This window comes from Neolamprologus multifasciatus, chromosome 18 (genome assembly GCF_963576455.1).
Source record: "Neolamprologus multifasciatus chromosome 18, fNeoMul1.2, whole genome shotgun sequence".
Lineage (NCBI taxonomy): Eukaryota > Metazoa > Chordata > Actinopteri > Cichliformes > Cichlidae > Neolamprologus > Neolamprologus multifasciatus.
This window is the reverse complement of record NC_140456.1, coordinates 11440659-11455886: the sequence shown is the minus strand read 5'-3', so window position 1 is coordinate 11455886 and position 15228 is coordinate 11440659. Positions and strand designations below refer to the sequence as shown.

At 40.1% G+C, this 15228-nt stretch overlaps 1 protein-coding gene across 17 annotated transcripts in view; it reads left to right on the top strand.

The window, feature by feature from the left end:
* Positions 1–786: 786 nt before the first annotated feature.
* epb41l3b (erythrocyte membrane protein band 4.1-like 3b) overlaps positions 787–15228 on the top strand; it is a 48130-nt gene continuing 33688 nt past the window's right edge. For 2 of the 17 annotated variants that reach the window (XM_085140123.1, XM_085140124.1), the window contains exons 1-3: positions 787–1974; positions 9329–9525; positions 13520–13663. In XM_085140123.1, the coding sequence (XP_084996249.1) occupies positions 9340–9525; positions 13520–13663 (330 nt within the window). In that variant the 5' untranslated portion in view covers positions 787–1974; positions 9329–9339. The remainder of the gene's footprint in view (positions 1975–9328; positions 9526–13519; positions 13664–15228) is intronic. The other 15 variants (XM_085140126.1, XM_085140128.1, XM_085140125.1 and 12 more) reach the window with 9 other exon arrangements.

The following is a 15228-nucleotide window of genomic DNA, read 5'->3' as shown; positions in this document are numbered from 1 at the left end:
TGAATTTAAATACTAGTCTGCAAAGTAACTTTAGCCGCTACATAAATATCAGAAAGTAGAAAGTAAAACACAGTTTAATGTACACAGTTGAACTGAGATTCAAGTCACTGCTCTGTCTAGACACATTTATATTATACGCACAAGATTCTGAAATGTTGAAATAGAACATGGCAGAGTGATAATGTTTATGCTTTTAATTCTTGGAGCGTGACCTATGTTGGATTTTTGTGGCCGATCCTGTTTCTGTAGCCTAAAAGCATTCTGCTATAGATATTTTCAGTTTGTGTCTCCAGCTTTGTATCTAACAGGCAAGACATTACTTTACATCACCAAATCAGACAATACATACACGGATGCCAATATTGGTGGAACGGTTGGTGGAATGTTTTTTTTTCCAGTGTTATAAAGATGATATTTTTGGCAATAATTTGTTATTTGTGTTGTAAACAACAATTGCCTCTATAACACATTAGGTAAATGAATGGAGCATATTGGTGAACAATATAGGCTTCAGAAATTGTTTTTAAAATTTCTTTATTTTAAACGATTTTTAAACAAATAAAAAGGTCCACTTATGAGATTTGGTTGCTGTGTGCTATGCTTGGCACAGTAGGTTTTTTTTGTTGTTTTTTTAACAAAATTGTTTAATGAATTCTTGACCATTCAGTTAAAAATGGTCCTACTCACATTGAAAACTCAATTTTAGATAAGACTTAATTTAGATTAATTTAAACAACTTTTGAAATCTATCCTGCCCAACTCTTTAATAGTCAGTTTATTTTAGAAATTTTTGTATCTATTTTGAAATATTTTTCTCAAACACATTATTCACATAATAATTCAAGTGATTATAAAGGCAACAGATTAAACCATTTTGAAAATTACATGTTAGAGCAACGGGGTTGTACACGCTAACATGGCTTAACAGATGACATACATATGATAAGTAAATACTCAGGACCGCAGATATATTTTTTTATTAATATTTTAAATGTTTGTAGCATATGTTTGTTTTAAATTGATTTGTTTTATGGTAACAGGATTGCAAATAACAGACTGATCACTGTTAGGGCAAAGTGTTAGTGTTTTCATGGGGAAAGATGCTAGCAGTGGAAATAAAGCAAGGAAACTTGGAATTTGATTTGTGTTCTTTGGGGAATATGGGTAAGAGTGTTGCCTTGATTGGAGTGGCACACTCCATCTAGCCAGAAAGTACTGGAAAAATACGAAATATGTCAAAGAGGGCCTTTAGTGTCCCCATGGTGTTAGCACAAGTTGCATGTCGTATCACCGTGTTGTCTCTTCCTTTAAATGAGTTCCGGTAACAGCGCTGCAAAATTATTCTTTAAAATATGTTGATGTAAAAAAAGAAGTGTCAACTATTTTTTTTAGTGGATTTCTAAGTCATTTTAACATCCTATTTGGTTACAAAGAAGTTGAGAAAATGTTCTCAAATAACTGTTTGTATTTTAAGGCTTTAAAAAAAATTCTCTCAGGAAAAGTGCAGTTTACGCAACAAAAGTATGCTTTAGTCTTTTGCGCATGCATTATTTTCAAATTCATGGGTGGGACAGAAAATACCCTGCAGACTGTAGATCGGCCCACAGACACCTTTAATGAACAATCAGTTGAGCACATCATCCTTCCTTTGTTACATTCCTCCACTGATTGACTTTAATTTAATCTCATGTCCGTACATAGAGATGACTCTTAGTGTTGTTCGTCACTAAAACAACAAACCTCGTGCCATTAATTGCCCTGCTGTGTGCGTGCGTGTATGTGTATTGGGAGGAGGGTGCTGCTAAAATAATGCCCCGGCTGTCCTGATATCCCACAATTCTACTCTCGGCTGCATAGTGGAGTTTGATAGGCTGGTGGAGAGGGGAACTGCAGCAGAGTAGCACCGCTGTCAGGAAACAGAAGCCCACTACGAATGCAACTCGCATAACCAGCTGAACGAGGACGCCGTGTCTGGTAATAAACCCATTTTCTTCGCTGCTTGTCGTTTGTACCATTACACCGAGGCTCACTTAGAGAAGATGCAAGTTTCGCGGCTTGAACGACTCTTTGTGAGGTTTTGTCTCGTGCCACATTTTCGATCGCGTGCTCACAGCACCCGCGGCCGATGACAGATGATTAACATTAGAGTACAGTTTTACTGTATCTACTCAGGCGGGAAAAGTCTAGTGGACGTGGTTAACCGAGTCAGAAACGGGGGTCATATGGTTTTCTTTCTTTTTTTAATCCCACTGTCTTTCACATTGTAACCATTCGGCGCGTAACACTGAAGCAGAAAATGTTGCTTTTTGCCGACTGAGCTGCCTGCAGCGGTGGTTAATCTGAAGCTAAAAGTCGGGGTATGCACGGATATTTTAAAGAAGCGCACCGCTTGAGGTGAAGCTGGCTAACGTGCTCAAGTTTCGGGGCCAGAAAGTGGGTGAAATTGGTGAAACGAGACGATACAGATGCTTGTCCGACCTTTAATCCCTCCCGTTTTTACATCAGTGAAGGAGAGCGCTGAGTCACTGGCAGGCAATGTTACAATTTGCAGACAATTAATGGCTTAAAACTGTCAGATTGTCCGAGGTTAAGACGACATACTTCGGTGTTTTTGATCTGCAGTGCGGTAGGCGTGGTTAGGGGCAGGATGACACGGTCTGGATCCTCTTTTAGCATCCTTACATCCTTGCTGCCACAGCATGCAATGGCTGGAGACTGACTTGACAATTTAATTAAGATGCACAGTAAGCTGCTGTTGCAGTAGCATTGAGAGGCAAGAACATTGTGGGCCTTGTAGGCAGGGATTCATAGCTCGTTTACTGAGGCTGCACCTCTGTTTACAGCTTTAGTTTGCACAGTGACAATGGAGGAGGCAGTCTTTTCATTTCACTCCACAAAAACTGCTGAGACCATTGATTTTATATGAGGAAGACCCAAATTTATATTGGTCAGTATTGTTGAATCATGATTTTTGGCTTGTATTTATACACATATAAACCATAATTTGTCTCATATACTAAAGAATAAGATGCTCTGACATCTGTAGCTGTGATACAAATGGTGACTCTCATGTCAAAGGCTACAAAGATGAGCAAGGACCATTTGTAACTTTTTTCTACTTCTAAATGTCACTCATCAGTTATTTGTCCAACTGTGTTTGTGTGTATATATAATGTAAAAATGTCTAGACAGACAGGTGACTTGATTATAGCACTTTAATCATCAGGATTTTGTAACACAAAAATCACATGAATAGCTTTTTAATTATCTGCTCATTACTAAAACATATTTTTAATAGTAAACCACAAGACTATGGCTCTGCTAGCTCACTCAGACATCAGTGTATCTTTGTATTTTTTTTGTCTGTAACAGCTCATCAAGCTGGATTGGGTTGTAGAATAATGTTACCTTTAAGTTCTAGTAGACACAATGCCATTTAGTGACTGCTCTTACTGGGAATGCACTGGTATTCCATCAGTATTTTTCAAGTTAGTCATTCTTGGCCTATTACTGTCCAGTGAGCATAAAACTAATTTAAAAACATAATGAGCAAATGTGCCTTCAAATTTACACAGTAAACAACGTAAACGGGGAAATAAAAGGCTTATTTAAACTTTTTTTTATTAGTGCCAGCAGGCATTATTAGTAATTAAGTCAGATTTACTGATTGCAAATCTCCTAAAATGCTTAATCCCTTCTGGTCCGTCTCGGCCACAGTATAAGAAGTTATTAGCTTCTCATCAATATACAAAGACTTAGTTCTAATCTTTTACAGTAACAGGGGTTTTTTCCTTTGTCAACTAAGGCAGACAACTCAATCGAGAGCCACTAACTCCAACAAATCCTATCAGACAGATTGTGTTTGTGTTACCCTTTCACAGAAGTCATCCATGGCCTTAAGCAACTGCATGTCAACAATCCCGCGTTGATTGTGTCACACGGTGTGCATAGTCAGAATGCAATAACAGTAAGCTAGCTGTGTTGCCCACCGAATCATCGGAGGCCTCACTGCTAAAGACAGTAATGCTAAGAATGTAAACGCAGAAAGCCGACAGGATTTATGGCCGCCTCAGCAAAAATGCTCCCTGCTTGGAGTCACCTTCATGTGACCAGTCTACCTTCCCCAAATTCTGCTCTTGAGGTCTCACGTGTCAGCTAGATTTGTGAGGGTTCAACCAAAGGGCTTTTTAAAATTTACATCTGAAACGGCTGCTAAATTATATAATCAAATGTGCAAATACTATTTGATCAGATGTCACAAGGCCTTTTTCATGGAAGTCTCAGAGAAACCTTCTCATTTGAATGACTTGCACTCTTAAGCTGTAAACTTGCAATGGAGCGTACACACAGAAGCCATAAAACATCTGCCTCAGATGCTTGCTGAGTCTAAGATTTTACAATTTCACGCATTTATTGTCTTGCAGGGACCTTTTACAGAGAGTTGTTTTTGGAATGTCTTTGCTGGCTCTTCAAATGAAACCCATGTTTTTAATTGTTAGAACTGTTGACATGCTCAATTTTTCCTACACCAGAGCGGGAGAACATTCAACCCAGTGTGGTATAAAACAGATCTGGGTTGTATAAAATTCTTGACTCAAGTGCACAACTAAAATGCACAAAGCTATGTCATATGAAAATGTTGTAAGGAAGGTTTTCAACTCAACTTTTGATTAAGTGGAAATGGCAATAATGACCTCTATTTCATTGTTGTCACCTTGTGTGATGTCCAATCAGGTTTTTGTTGTTTCAGTAAACTCTGAAGTTTCCTGGGATGATGCTGGACAGCATTTTTGGCAGAAGTCTTGAAGGTTTAAGAAGTTCTAAAGCTGTGATTAAATTTTTTTTTGATTAATCTGGTAATTGAATTTGTTAAGACAGCACTTGGCCTTTTATATATGGCGGTAATCTTTAGATGTCTTTTTGTGTCACAAGTACAGCACGAACCCAAAACAACATTTTTTTTAAATTAATTAAATTTTTTTTAGCAAAGTTAGAGGAGGTAGAGCTTTAAATAAAAAATGTTTTAATTACTTAAGTTATTTATTTTGATAAATAACTATTTAAGTAATAAACTTAATTGATTTATCTACTAAATCTACTAAACCACAGACTTATCCAAAAACATGTCAATAATTTTCTTAGTCAGGACAGTTGATAAGACTTTGGGGATCTGCAGGGGTGCCTAATTTGAATGTCCAGACCAGCTACGTGATATCTTGTTACAGCGGCTGGGTTTTGGTCTGCGACAGCTGTCGGCCCTGCAGCCAAATCTGCAAAATGGTCAGATCTTATTTGGCAGGCCTGCTCGGGATGGGCCTTGACGTGTCAAGCAACGCAGACTATTCCCCTCCATGTAACCTCCATAAGTCCCTGAGGGGTAATGATTGTGGGGGCAGGGGCGGCAGGGATGGACCCAGCTGTGGTGTACTCTGGCTAATAGCACTCGGCACAGATGGCAGTCCCTCATCCTCCCATGTGTGTGCCTGAGACTTAATGTGCACAGGCCCCTTTCCAGCAGTGTGCATTACAATCACACATGGCCCTTAAATGGAGGTCTGCATGCATGGGCAGTCCTACTACAGTATTTAGTGTCTGTGATCAATTATGTAATAATGCAGCTACACACCGATAAAACCCTGGCTGCACTTTTAGGATGGATGTGAATATCCACTGCAGTGTACTACCCAACCATTGCAGCTCAGTGGGATTTTATTGGTCTGTCCAGTGACAGACAGCAGGTTTTATTAACTGTGGGCCTCTTTGGATTCACAGAAGGATGAAGCATGATAAAGCAGTATTAATGTTTCTTCAGAGGTGGGTGGTTTCTACTTGTCCTTCCTTGGAAGCCATAACACAGAGAGTATTAGCTTTTATCTTAAGGTGTGACTGAGGAGACTATATCTGCTTTCATCAGCTCACATTTGACCGTGAAGCTACTAATCCAAGAGGTAAATTTGATTATATCTTTGACACTAAGTGCTTTTTTTTTCTTCTGCAAGTGCTGACTTCACTTTTATTACTTCCAGAATTTACAGGGGGAACAAACAGATGTTTTAAAACTTCCCGTTTTTATAATACGCTTCTGTTTTAGAGACGGTTCCCGGTCAACAAAATGTTTTGCATGTAACTGATTCTAGATCAAGTACATACATTAGTGAAGTTGAGGTGAGAGGATGAGCAGTAATTTAGTTGCTTTGTCAGCACATTGAGTTGTCTATTTCTGTCCTTATATACCTGTTAAAAGGTAAATCTTGTAAGTTTACTAGAGCCTTCAAAAAGACTTGAACTTGATAAAATGGCATTGAACCCTTTCTTTTCTAAACACACATTTTTGAAGTACTTTGGCTGAAACTTGTATTCTATATTGGTACAATATTGGGCAGCTACTAGCAGTAATCCCGGGCAATACATGGCTTTCTTTCTGAATGCATAATTTATGTACCAGTCCATGGTGGAGGGCCACACACAGGACTACTGTGTAGGCTGTTGTGTTGCACTGTGAAGAGTGCCTGTCACCAGTGACTGAACTTATTCTTCCTCCATTTCTATGGTGCTAAGATGTTCCGTTCCACCACTCCTTCCATAGTTCCTTTTTCATAAAAGGATTAAGAAAGGCAAAGGTTAGCTACGCAGCCATCTTCAGTCAGCTGATTAGTGATCCGTGCCTCAACTCTGCCACACATGACACAACAAAGTTGCAGCGAAAGAGGTTTTGACAGGATTTTTGCTTGAATTCAGCTCAGTGGTCTTTTACATTTCTTGTCTTCACTTGGAAAACATGGGTTGGAATTTGGACCTTGTGACTTTATTCCTTTATTCAAAGTGCTGCTGCTCAGGCTTTTAATCTTGATTAGGTCATCTTTATAGCCCTTTTTATGAGGTCTGAAGTTGAAAAGTGTTTGATCAGCACGTTGCATTCAGTGACCCTTAGAGCTTAGAATGCTCATGACTTTTTAGAAAGCATAGTTTCAACTGATTTGAGTCCATGAATTACTGTTGCTTTATATCAGCATCATTCTGATCCATTAAATGACCAACAACATGCTGGTTTGAAGTGTTTCTGCTACTTGGCAAAGTTTGAGTTTGCATTATTTTTGAACTGCTAGTTTGAAGCAATTCCATCAGGATTTAAGAGGAGTGCTCATTAGCAAAGATGAAATATTTTCTGGCATTTAAAAAGCAATTGCCTGTTTAAGTAAAGCATCGTTCTGCATTTGAATTAGCAGCTAATACCAAATGGCTTTGAATCAAGTGGCTGACAACACGACCTTGAGTCTATTCAGCTCAAAACTATTTTGAAGCTAAAAAGTCCAAGATGAACAACACAGCCGAGGCATGAGGTCATGTAGTCCAGCTGTTGATAATCTAGACGCATGGAGCTGGACGTGTTTGCCAAATTTAAATCTTTAAGGCAGCGGTCCCCAGCCCCCGGGCCCCGGACCGGTACCAGTCCGTGAGTCGTTTTGTACCGGGCCACAAGAGTTGAGGCTCGGGTGTGAAATGTATGGTTTTCAGGGTTTTTATCGGTTTTCAGTGTTATTTTGTTAAAGTTTTTATCGTTAACTCTGTTTTCCTGGGTCTTTTCACGTGTGTTATGAATAAATCTTCCTTTTTTTCGGTACTGGCTTTATTTTGTTGTATTTATCCGCGACACCTTAAAGGCCGGTCCGTGAAAATATTGTCGGGCATAAACCGGTCCGTGGCGCAAAAATGGTTGGGGACCGCTGCTTTAAGGTTTTCAGAGATTTTTTTTTTCAGTCTGGTAAAATGTCTTGAAAGGCTTGTAACAATCAGATGTAATCAGTCATACCAAGTAGATGTTATCTTGTTTTAATGTGCTCAACGTTTGAGTTGCAGATGTTGCCATTTCTTAATGACTGTTTGATTATTTTGGGGATTGCCCCTAAGAAGGGTTGGTTTTGTTGATCCAGACAGTGCTGACCATGCCCACAGCTAGAAGTAGATCTTCCTTGGAATCTTCTGTGCTTGCAGTAAACACAGCCCTATAAATAGAGCTCAGGGAAAAGCATACCAGCAGCAGAATGACAGGCATCCATACTACAAAACCCAGGCTCAGTGCAGCAGAGGCGCAGTATGCCGTTCCACACACAAACAGCCTCCAAACCCCACATCCCAGTGTCAAAGAATGTGGGTACAGTTAGCCTCTGGTGTGAGCTGTCCTTTCTGTCATTTTTGTTTGTCAAATCTAGCCATTAGATATATCCTCCTTACCCAGCCTCAGGCCCTTGGGACTACATCCATCGCTGGTATGCTGCTATTCACAGAAGCAGAAGGTCATGCCATGAAAAACACGTACTGGTGCAGCTCAGACACTTTGGATTCCTGAGTGTAAACACTACAGAGAAACCGGGGGCTTGTACTTTAACACAGAGTTAATCAGATATTTTGTGTTGTTAAAGTAACTGCAGATAAGAAAAAGGCAGATTACTTTCTGCTTTCTCCAGTGAATTGCTGCTTTTCATTTAGTTTTCCTCTGTGGAATTAATATATTTAAGTTTGATTTTTTTTTTTTTTTTTTTTTTTTTTTTTTGATATTTGCTTCGAAAATGTAAAATATTTTCCAACTTCAAATTCCCAGAATTGTCTGAACAACAGGTAGGAAGCATAAAGTGACGTTTTTTTGTCTTGTGCAAAAAATAGTGGAGGTCCACACTGAAGAGCTTGAGATGTTTGACATTTCCATCGGATTTTGTTCAAATATTTAATCAATTTAAATCGTTTTATTATGGTTTGTCACTTAATTTCCTCCTAATCAGCAAATTAGCCCAATTTAATTGATTTACACATGTAAATTTTTCACAGATGCTTTTATCAGAATGTGAAACAACTGCAGAAGTTCATAAAGTATTTGATTAATAAACTGGCAGAAAAGTAATTGGCAAATATATTCAGACATTTTCCTAGACTTCTTTTTTCTCATATTTTAGAAACCAATTTCTTAAAAAAAAAAATACTTGCGGAAATAGATATTTGTTACAGTTGTAGATATTATTTTAAATTCGTTTAATTCCCCTTAGTGAGCTTTGGATATATTGTAGAATTTGTTGACGTCATGGTTCAAGCAGTCCAAGCCCTTAGCATTGTGAGCTACTGACACTACTGTGATTAGTTAAAAGGGGGACGTGAGTGCACCCAAGCCTCTTGCATTAATGCCTATTCTGCTGTCAAACAATATCCACATCTCTGCATTTGCATCAGAGGGGAGCTTATCGTTAGACGGGCCCGAAAAGCGGCGCTGCATCAATTCATAACAAGTCAGCTGACTCATCCACTTTTCCTCTTTACCCTCCATTTTCCTCCACTCCAGTGTGATTTACCATGACAACTGAATCAGGCGCCGACTCAGAGGCCAAGCAGCCACAGGAGAATAAGGAGACCGAAAAGGGGAAAGCAAAAGCGGCATCCCAACCCAGCCAGGTGGCAGCCGAGCCCGCCTTGCCTCAGAACCAACCGGAGCAGCTTCCAGCCGCCGTCGGACACAGCACCCCGGCCAGGAAAGAACAGGTCAGCCTCTTTGCAACCACATCCACCCACTGTCACTTCTTTTAAAAATGGAACATCCGTCCATCACATCCACCATAATTTTCCTTTAAACATACTTTTACTGAATTTAATATTAGGAAAAGAACAAAACAAACTTTGCCACTTTATTTATGAATGATTCTTTTGTGGTGTAAACATTGTATAGATCCTTTTGAATTTGACAAAACATTACACACCATTCATCCCTCTTCTGAATGAATTGTGGCTTTGTGAGGAAAAATGGAAATGAACGTTGGGAGGGGGAGAGAATGTGAAGACGTGACCTCAGTCCTCCATGGCGGTTACAACCATGCGTCAGATGCATTTGTTTGTTTGTGAGGAAAGCCTGGTGTTCAGTTAGAGCTCCATGCTTTTTATATATTAGAAATGGGAAGACGGATAGATCAAGAAACCTTCAATTGTGGGTGCTTTGTTTTCAGGCTTTACAGCAACTAAGGCAGTTTGACAGATATAGTCACTGTCACTGATTGGCCACACGCACGGGCAGTTTGGTGAGGGATGATTTTAGTGATTTATTTTGCCGTCTTTGTGTTTTGCCTCTTTCACAGGTTTTCTAAATAACTTGTCTACATAACAGCAAGGATGCCACAGCCATCCTTGCTGTTATGTTGAATAACTTATGAATGTAGTTCAGTAGAAACCTGGCATTATTTGCAATCATCACAACAATCATTTGTTGTACTGACTGTTTTTACATCTTTCCCAATTTGCAACTTCCTGCAGCTGTGGGGACAATGATTGGAAGAATTTAGGGAACAACCTGGAGTTGAGTTGAGTCTGAACTATGATGAAGACTTTTGGCGTATTTTAAAATGTATCCGTAAGATTGCACACCACTTCGACGCATGAACATGTTTTAATGATTTTACATGTTTGACAAAGAAGCTGGACGAGTCTAAAACCAGAGAACAGTGATCTCTGGTAGTATAATATTATACCCTGTAGCCTATCCATGTTATTTCTGATGAAGCCTGGGAAGCTACTGATGTTATCTGAGCACTAAGTGCTTGTCTTCAGGTTTTGGCCCAAACAGCCTTCTGGCTCACTATTTAATCGATCTGCAGATTGAATTTCCAGTGCTTCCAAACTTCAGAGGTTCAGTGTGAGGTAGATCCCTGCTTCTTCTCTAATTTATTACTTGAAAGAAAAACATTTTCACCAGCTGCACATGCTTGTAGATGTGGTCTCTTACTGTGGTAGTTAGTGGAAAATGTATATAAAAAGGTACATCTCAAACAACTTAACAGTTCACATTCCCAGTCTACATAGTGTTTGTGTTGCTTTAAACGTCTAGGATGTGTTTACTCACTCAGAAAACTTTAAATCCATGTTTTATATATTTTTTTCTATTGCTGGGTTTCACCTAGTCGACATTTAAAAAAACAAACTGTAATAGGTTTGACTGATTTTTGATATATGAAGGGTCTGAGATCGCATTAGAGTAGGGATTAGCTCTGAGCTGTTATTATTTTGTCTTTCGCATGCCATCCCAGGCATGAAGCTGGGGGCTGTCTTTGACTGCAACTCTGGATTATATTTAAAGGTGTAGGCTTTATTTTGCATGGAAAACTAATATTAAATAGCAATTTTCTTTCTCCCCCAAAAGCTACACATCTGGGTGACTTTGATCTTTTAACTCCTTAATATGTTGGAGCGTGTAACCATAGTTTGAATGTGCTCAGGCTCACAACCCCACTCATTCAGCAGGTTCTTATCATGATGTGGAAAGGAGAAGGATTTAAATGGTGCCTTTGTTGAAAAGAAGCTTACACGTGAATCATAACAGGCTGTAATGAGAGAGCAGCAGTCGCAGGGCGAGGTGATGGATAAATTAATTATATACAATGCAGGGTAATGTGGTGAAACGGTGATAAAATAGATGACATATTTTCATGTTAACAAAGTCTGACTTGTACAATATTTTGCATTGATGTTATTGATATCATTTGTCTACATTAAACACTTCTGTGGTAGCCAGATTTTAATTTCAGCTTTAGGCTTTACATGGGCGTAGCATTGTTTTCATTCAGATGCTAAAACTTGACTGTGTCTGCAATCTTTATAAAGCTATTTAGCGTTGCTAAAAGAGCATCATATTCCCTTTGGCCTCAGTTGTCCTTAGGAATGGGATTTTTAGTCATAAACCAAAAATCTTGGACTCAAAATACGGGGAATCCAATTACTACCCTGTCTTCCCAGGGTAATGCTTATTTGTGCTGCATTTCTCAGACATTAGTCAAGCACTTGGTGAGATATTTAAGATGTATACAGAGACTGGATATAAAAGATGGGTGTAATATGGCCACCACAAACATGTGTTCTGAGAAACCGAGGACTCTGCGTGCTCACACAGTAGTGACTCGTCAGTCACAGCATAGCCATGTCCTAAAGCAGCGGTCCCCAACCCCCGGGCCTCGGACCAGTACCAGTCCGTGACTTGTTTGGTACCAGGCCGCAAGAGTAGAGGCTCAGGTGTGAAATGTATGGTTTTTATCGGTTTTCAGCGTTATTTTGTTATCGTTTTTATCGTTAACTTGGTTTTCCTGGGTCTTTTAACGTGCGTTATGAATAAATCTTCTTTTTTCGGTACCGGTACTAGTTTTATTTTGTTGTATTTATCCGCGACACCTTAAAGGCCGGTCCGTGAAAATATTGTCGGGCATAAACCGGTCTGTGGCGCAAAAAAGGTTGGGGACCGCTGTCCTAAAGCATTCCTGCTCCGTCATCTGCTTTTATCTAAATCAGGATCAGGAATTGAAGCAATTGAATGGGCAATTGTTACCATAAAGTGATTAGGAAAGCACCTGCTGGGATAATAAGGCAAGTGGGATCATTATCTTATAGGTTTCTACCTGAGGTTTCTTTTTGCATCTAGATGAGTCGCTCCCTGCTGGCCACTAGAGAAAAGGCTAAGGCAGATCCCTGTTGGCTTCACCTCTCAGGCTACAGTTTGTGGTTTGGTCCAAAGTGAACATTGCTATTCTCCTAGATCCAAGTAGCTCCAGGGGAATAGTAATACATATATATATGATCTTCTTTTATAACTTGCAGTGTTGCCCACTGAGCTGATGGACCTCAGGATTCTTTCAAATTCACACAGCTACATTATGCACCCCTTGTTTTTCCACACTGAGGATGATCAGTGATGCACCATCAGTGTTAGACCTGTGTGAATTGCCAGGAGCAAGACTGAGGGGAAATTGCACCAGTCTGACGCAACACTGTCGGCCTTCCCTGTGAGGCATGTTCTCCAGCAGGGTGCACATATAACTGTGATTTCATACATCTGTGGTGCCTGTTCTCACCAGTCATACGTCAAACAAATGGGGGGAAATGTGTCTTGTGGTATTTCCTAGAAATGTTAACTTGACCTTTCATTCTTGTGTTCTTTAGAGTCATCTTCTTCTTCTTCTATTGTTTAATACTACATCAAAATGAGTCTACAGGGAGAGTAGTCCACATGAGCTGCAGTAGATACTGCAGGAACAATGCAATGAAAATGGCTTGAAGAGCAAGATAAGAAATGTTCAAAGGGGGGAATTAAATTCACTGTATGTAAGAAAGAAAAATATCTCGAAGCAAAGGCGTCTATTCAGCATAAAGTCAGTCAGCAAAGGGTTTGTTTTCAGCGAAGTGGAAAATTGGATTTTCTCTCCTTAAGACAAAATGGCGGTACACCCCTAGCTGTTCTCAGTGGGACCTGATTACACTCAGTCAGGGTTCCAGTGTCTATTTTTAGGTTTACATTAACGGTCATTTAGGTAAGGAAACTTCTCTTCTGGTGGACATTTAGAGACGGTAATACTTCTATCCACAATTAGCATGACAAGGTAGAGGCAGCTCATTACTTTTAACAAGGAAATTCCATTCAGCTCTATCCCAAATGTAGAAAACTGTTATTGTAAATGTGTTATTCTCATTATTTTTAAGTGACACCTTTTCCTCTTTTTGCCAGGAGCAGCAGGAAGAGGATCTGGTATCCCACAGGTCATCCACCAGTCGTCTGTCTAGGTCTCCGCTGAGAGGAGTCAAGAAGGTGAAGATCATGCAGTGTAAAGTCACTCTGCTGGATGGCTTAGACTTCACACTCAATGTAGAGGTGAGACGCTTTAAGTTTAACACAGAGTGGTGGTCATTTTAAATATTCTGTTTTCATCAGCTTCTTCACTACTTTAATATTTAAGAGACGTGAGCCACATGGAAACTGTTCAGGTCCAAAAAGAGAAGGCAAGAATCAAATCAAATCACTTTTATTGTTACATCACATGTGCAGGTACACGGGTACAGTACATGTGAGTGAAATTCTTGTGTGCGAGCTTCACAAGCAACAGAGGTGTGCAAAAATACAATAACATAAGAACATGTAAAATATAAGAATGGCTAAATCTGAGAATTATATGAATAAATATATGTACAATATAAGAGTGTATGCATATTACTGAATGTGTATACTAAATATGTATATCTACGTGTGTGTATATATATGTGTGTGTGTGTGTGTGTGTGTGTGTATACATATTTAAAAATTAAATAGAGTAAACAATAAAGTCAAAGGAGCTTGCAAAGAAAAGCGTCTGGACTTCTTTAAGTTGCTTGCTTTTCAAGCAACTTAAAGAAGTCCAGACGCTTTTCTTTGCAAGCTCCTTTGACTACAATGACCTGGATGACTGAGAACCTTCACAGACAGTAAACAATAAAATAAAATATATAAAATATACATAGGTTGGTAGTTGTATATTGTGTAAAACAAGTGGCATTAATGTACAGTGTGGAGTGCATAATGTTGAAGTTCCAGTAGTGAAGGTGAGGTGTCTATGAAGTGTTCAGCAGTCTGATGGCCTGATGGAAAAAGCTGTCTCTCAGTCTGCTGGTACGGGACCAGATACTGCAGAACCTCCTTCCAGATGGAAGTAGTCTGAACAGTTTATTGCTGGGGTGACTGGAGTCCTTGATGATCCTCCCCGCTTTCCTCAGGCACCGCTTCCTGTAGATGTCCTGGAGGGAGGGAAGCTCACCTCCAATTATCCGTTCAGAGCACCGCACTACTCTCTGGAGAGCTTTGCGGTTGTAGGCGGTGCTGTTGCCATACCAGGTGGTGATGCATCCAGTGAGGATGCTCTCAATGGCACAGCGATAGAAGGTCCTGAGGATGCGGGGGCTCATGCCAAATCTTTTCAGTCTCCTGAGAAAGAAGAGGCGCTGCTGCGCCTTCTTCACTGTTTTGTTTATGTGTACTGACCACGTAAGATCCTCAGCCAGATGTACACCAAGGAAGTGGAAGCTGCTTACTCTCTCCACAGCAACGCCGTTGATGGTGATGGGGTGTGTACTTCTCTGCACCTCCGGAAGTCCACTATCAACTCCTTTGTCTTTGCAACGTTGAGGGTGAGATGGTTGTCTTGACACCAGTGGGTCAGGGCGCTGACCTCCTCCCTGTAGGCCGTCTCATCACCGTTGGTGATAAGACCCACCACTGTAGTGTCGTCCGCAAACTTCACAATGATGTTGGAGTTGCTAGTGGCCGTGCAGAGTGAGTACAGGAGAGAGGGCTCAGTACACACCCCTGTGGAGCACCAGTGTTCAGTGTGACGGGGGATGAGGTGATGCTGCCCAGTCTGACCACTTGGCGTCTGTCAGACAAGAAGTTAAGGATCCAGCTTCAGA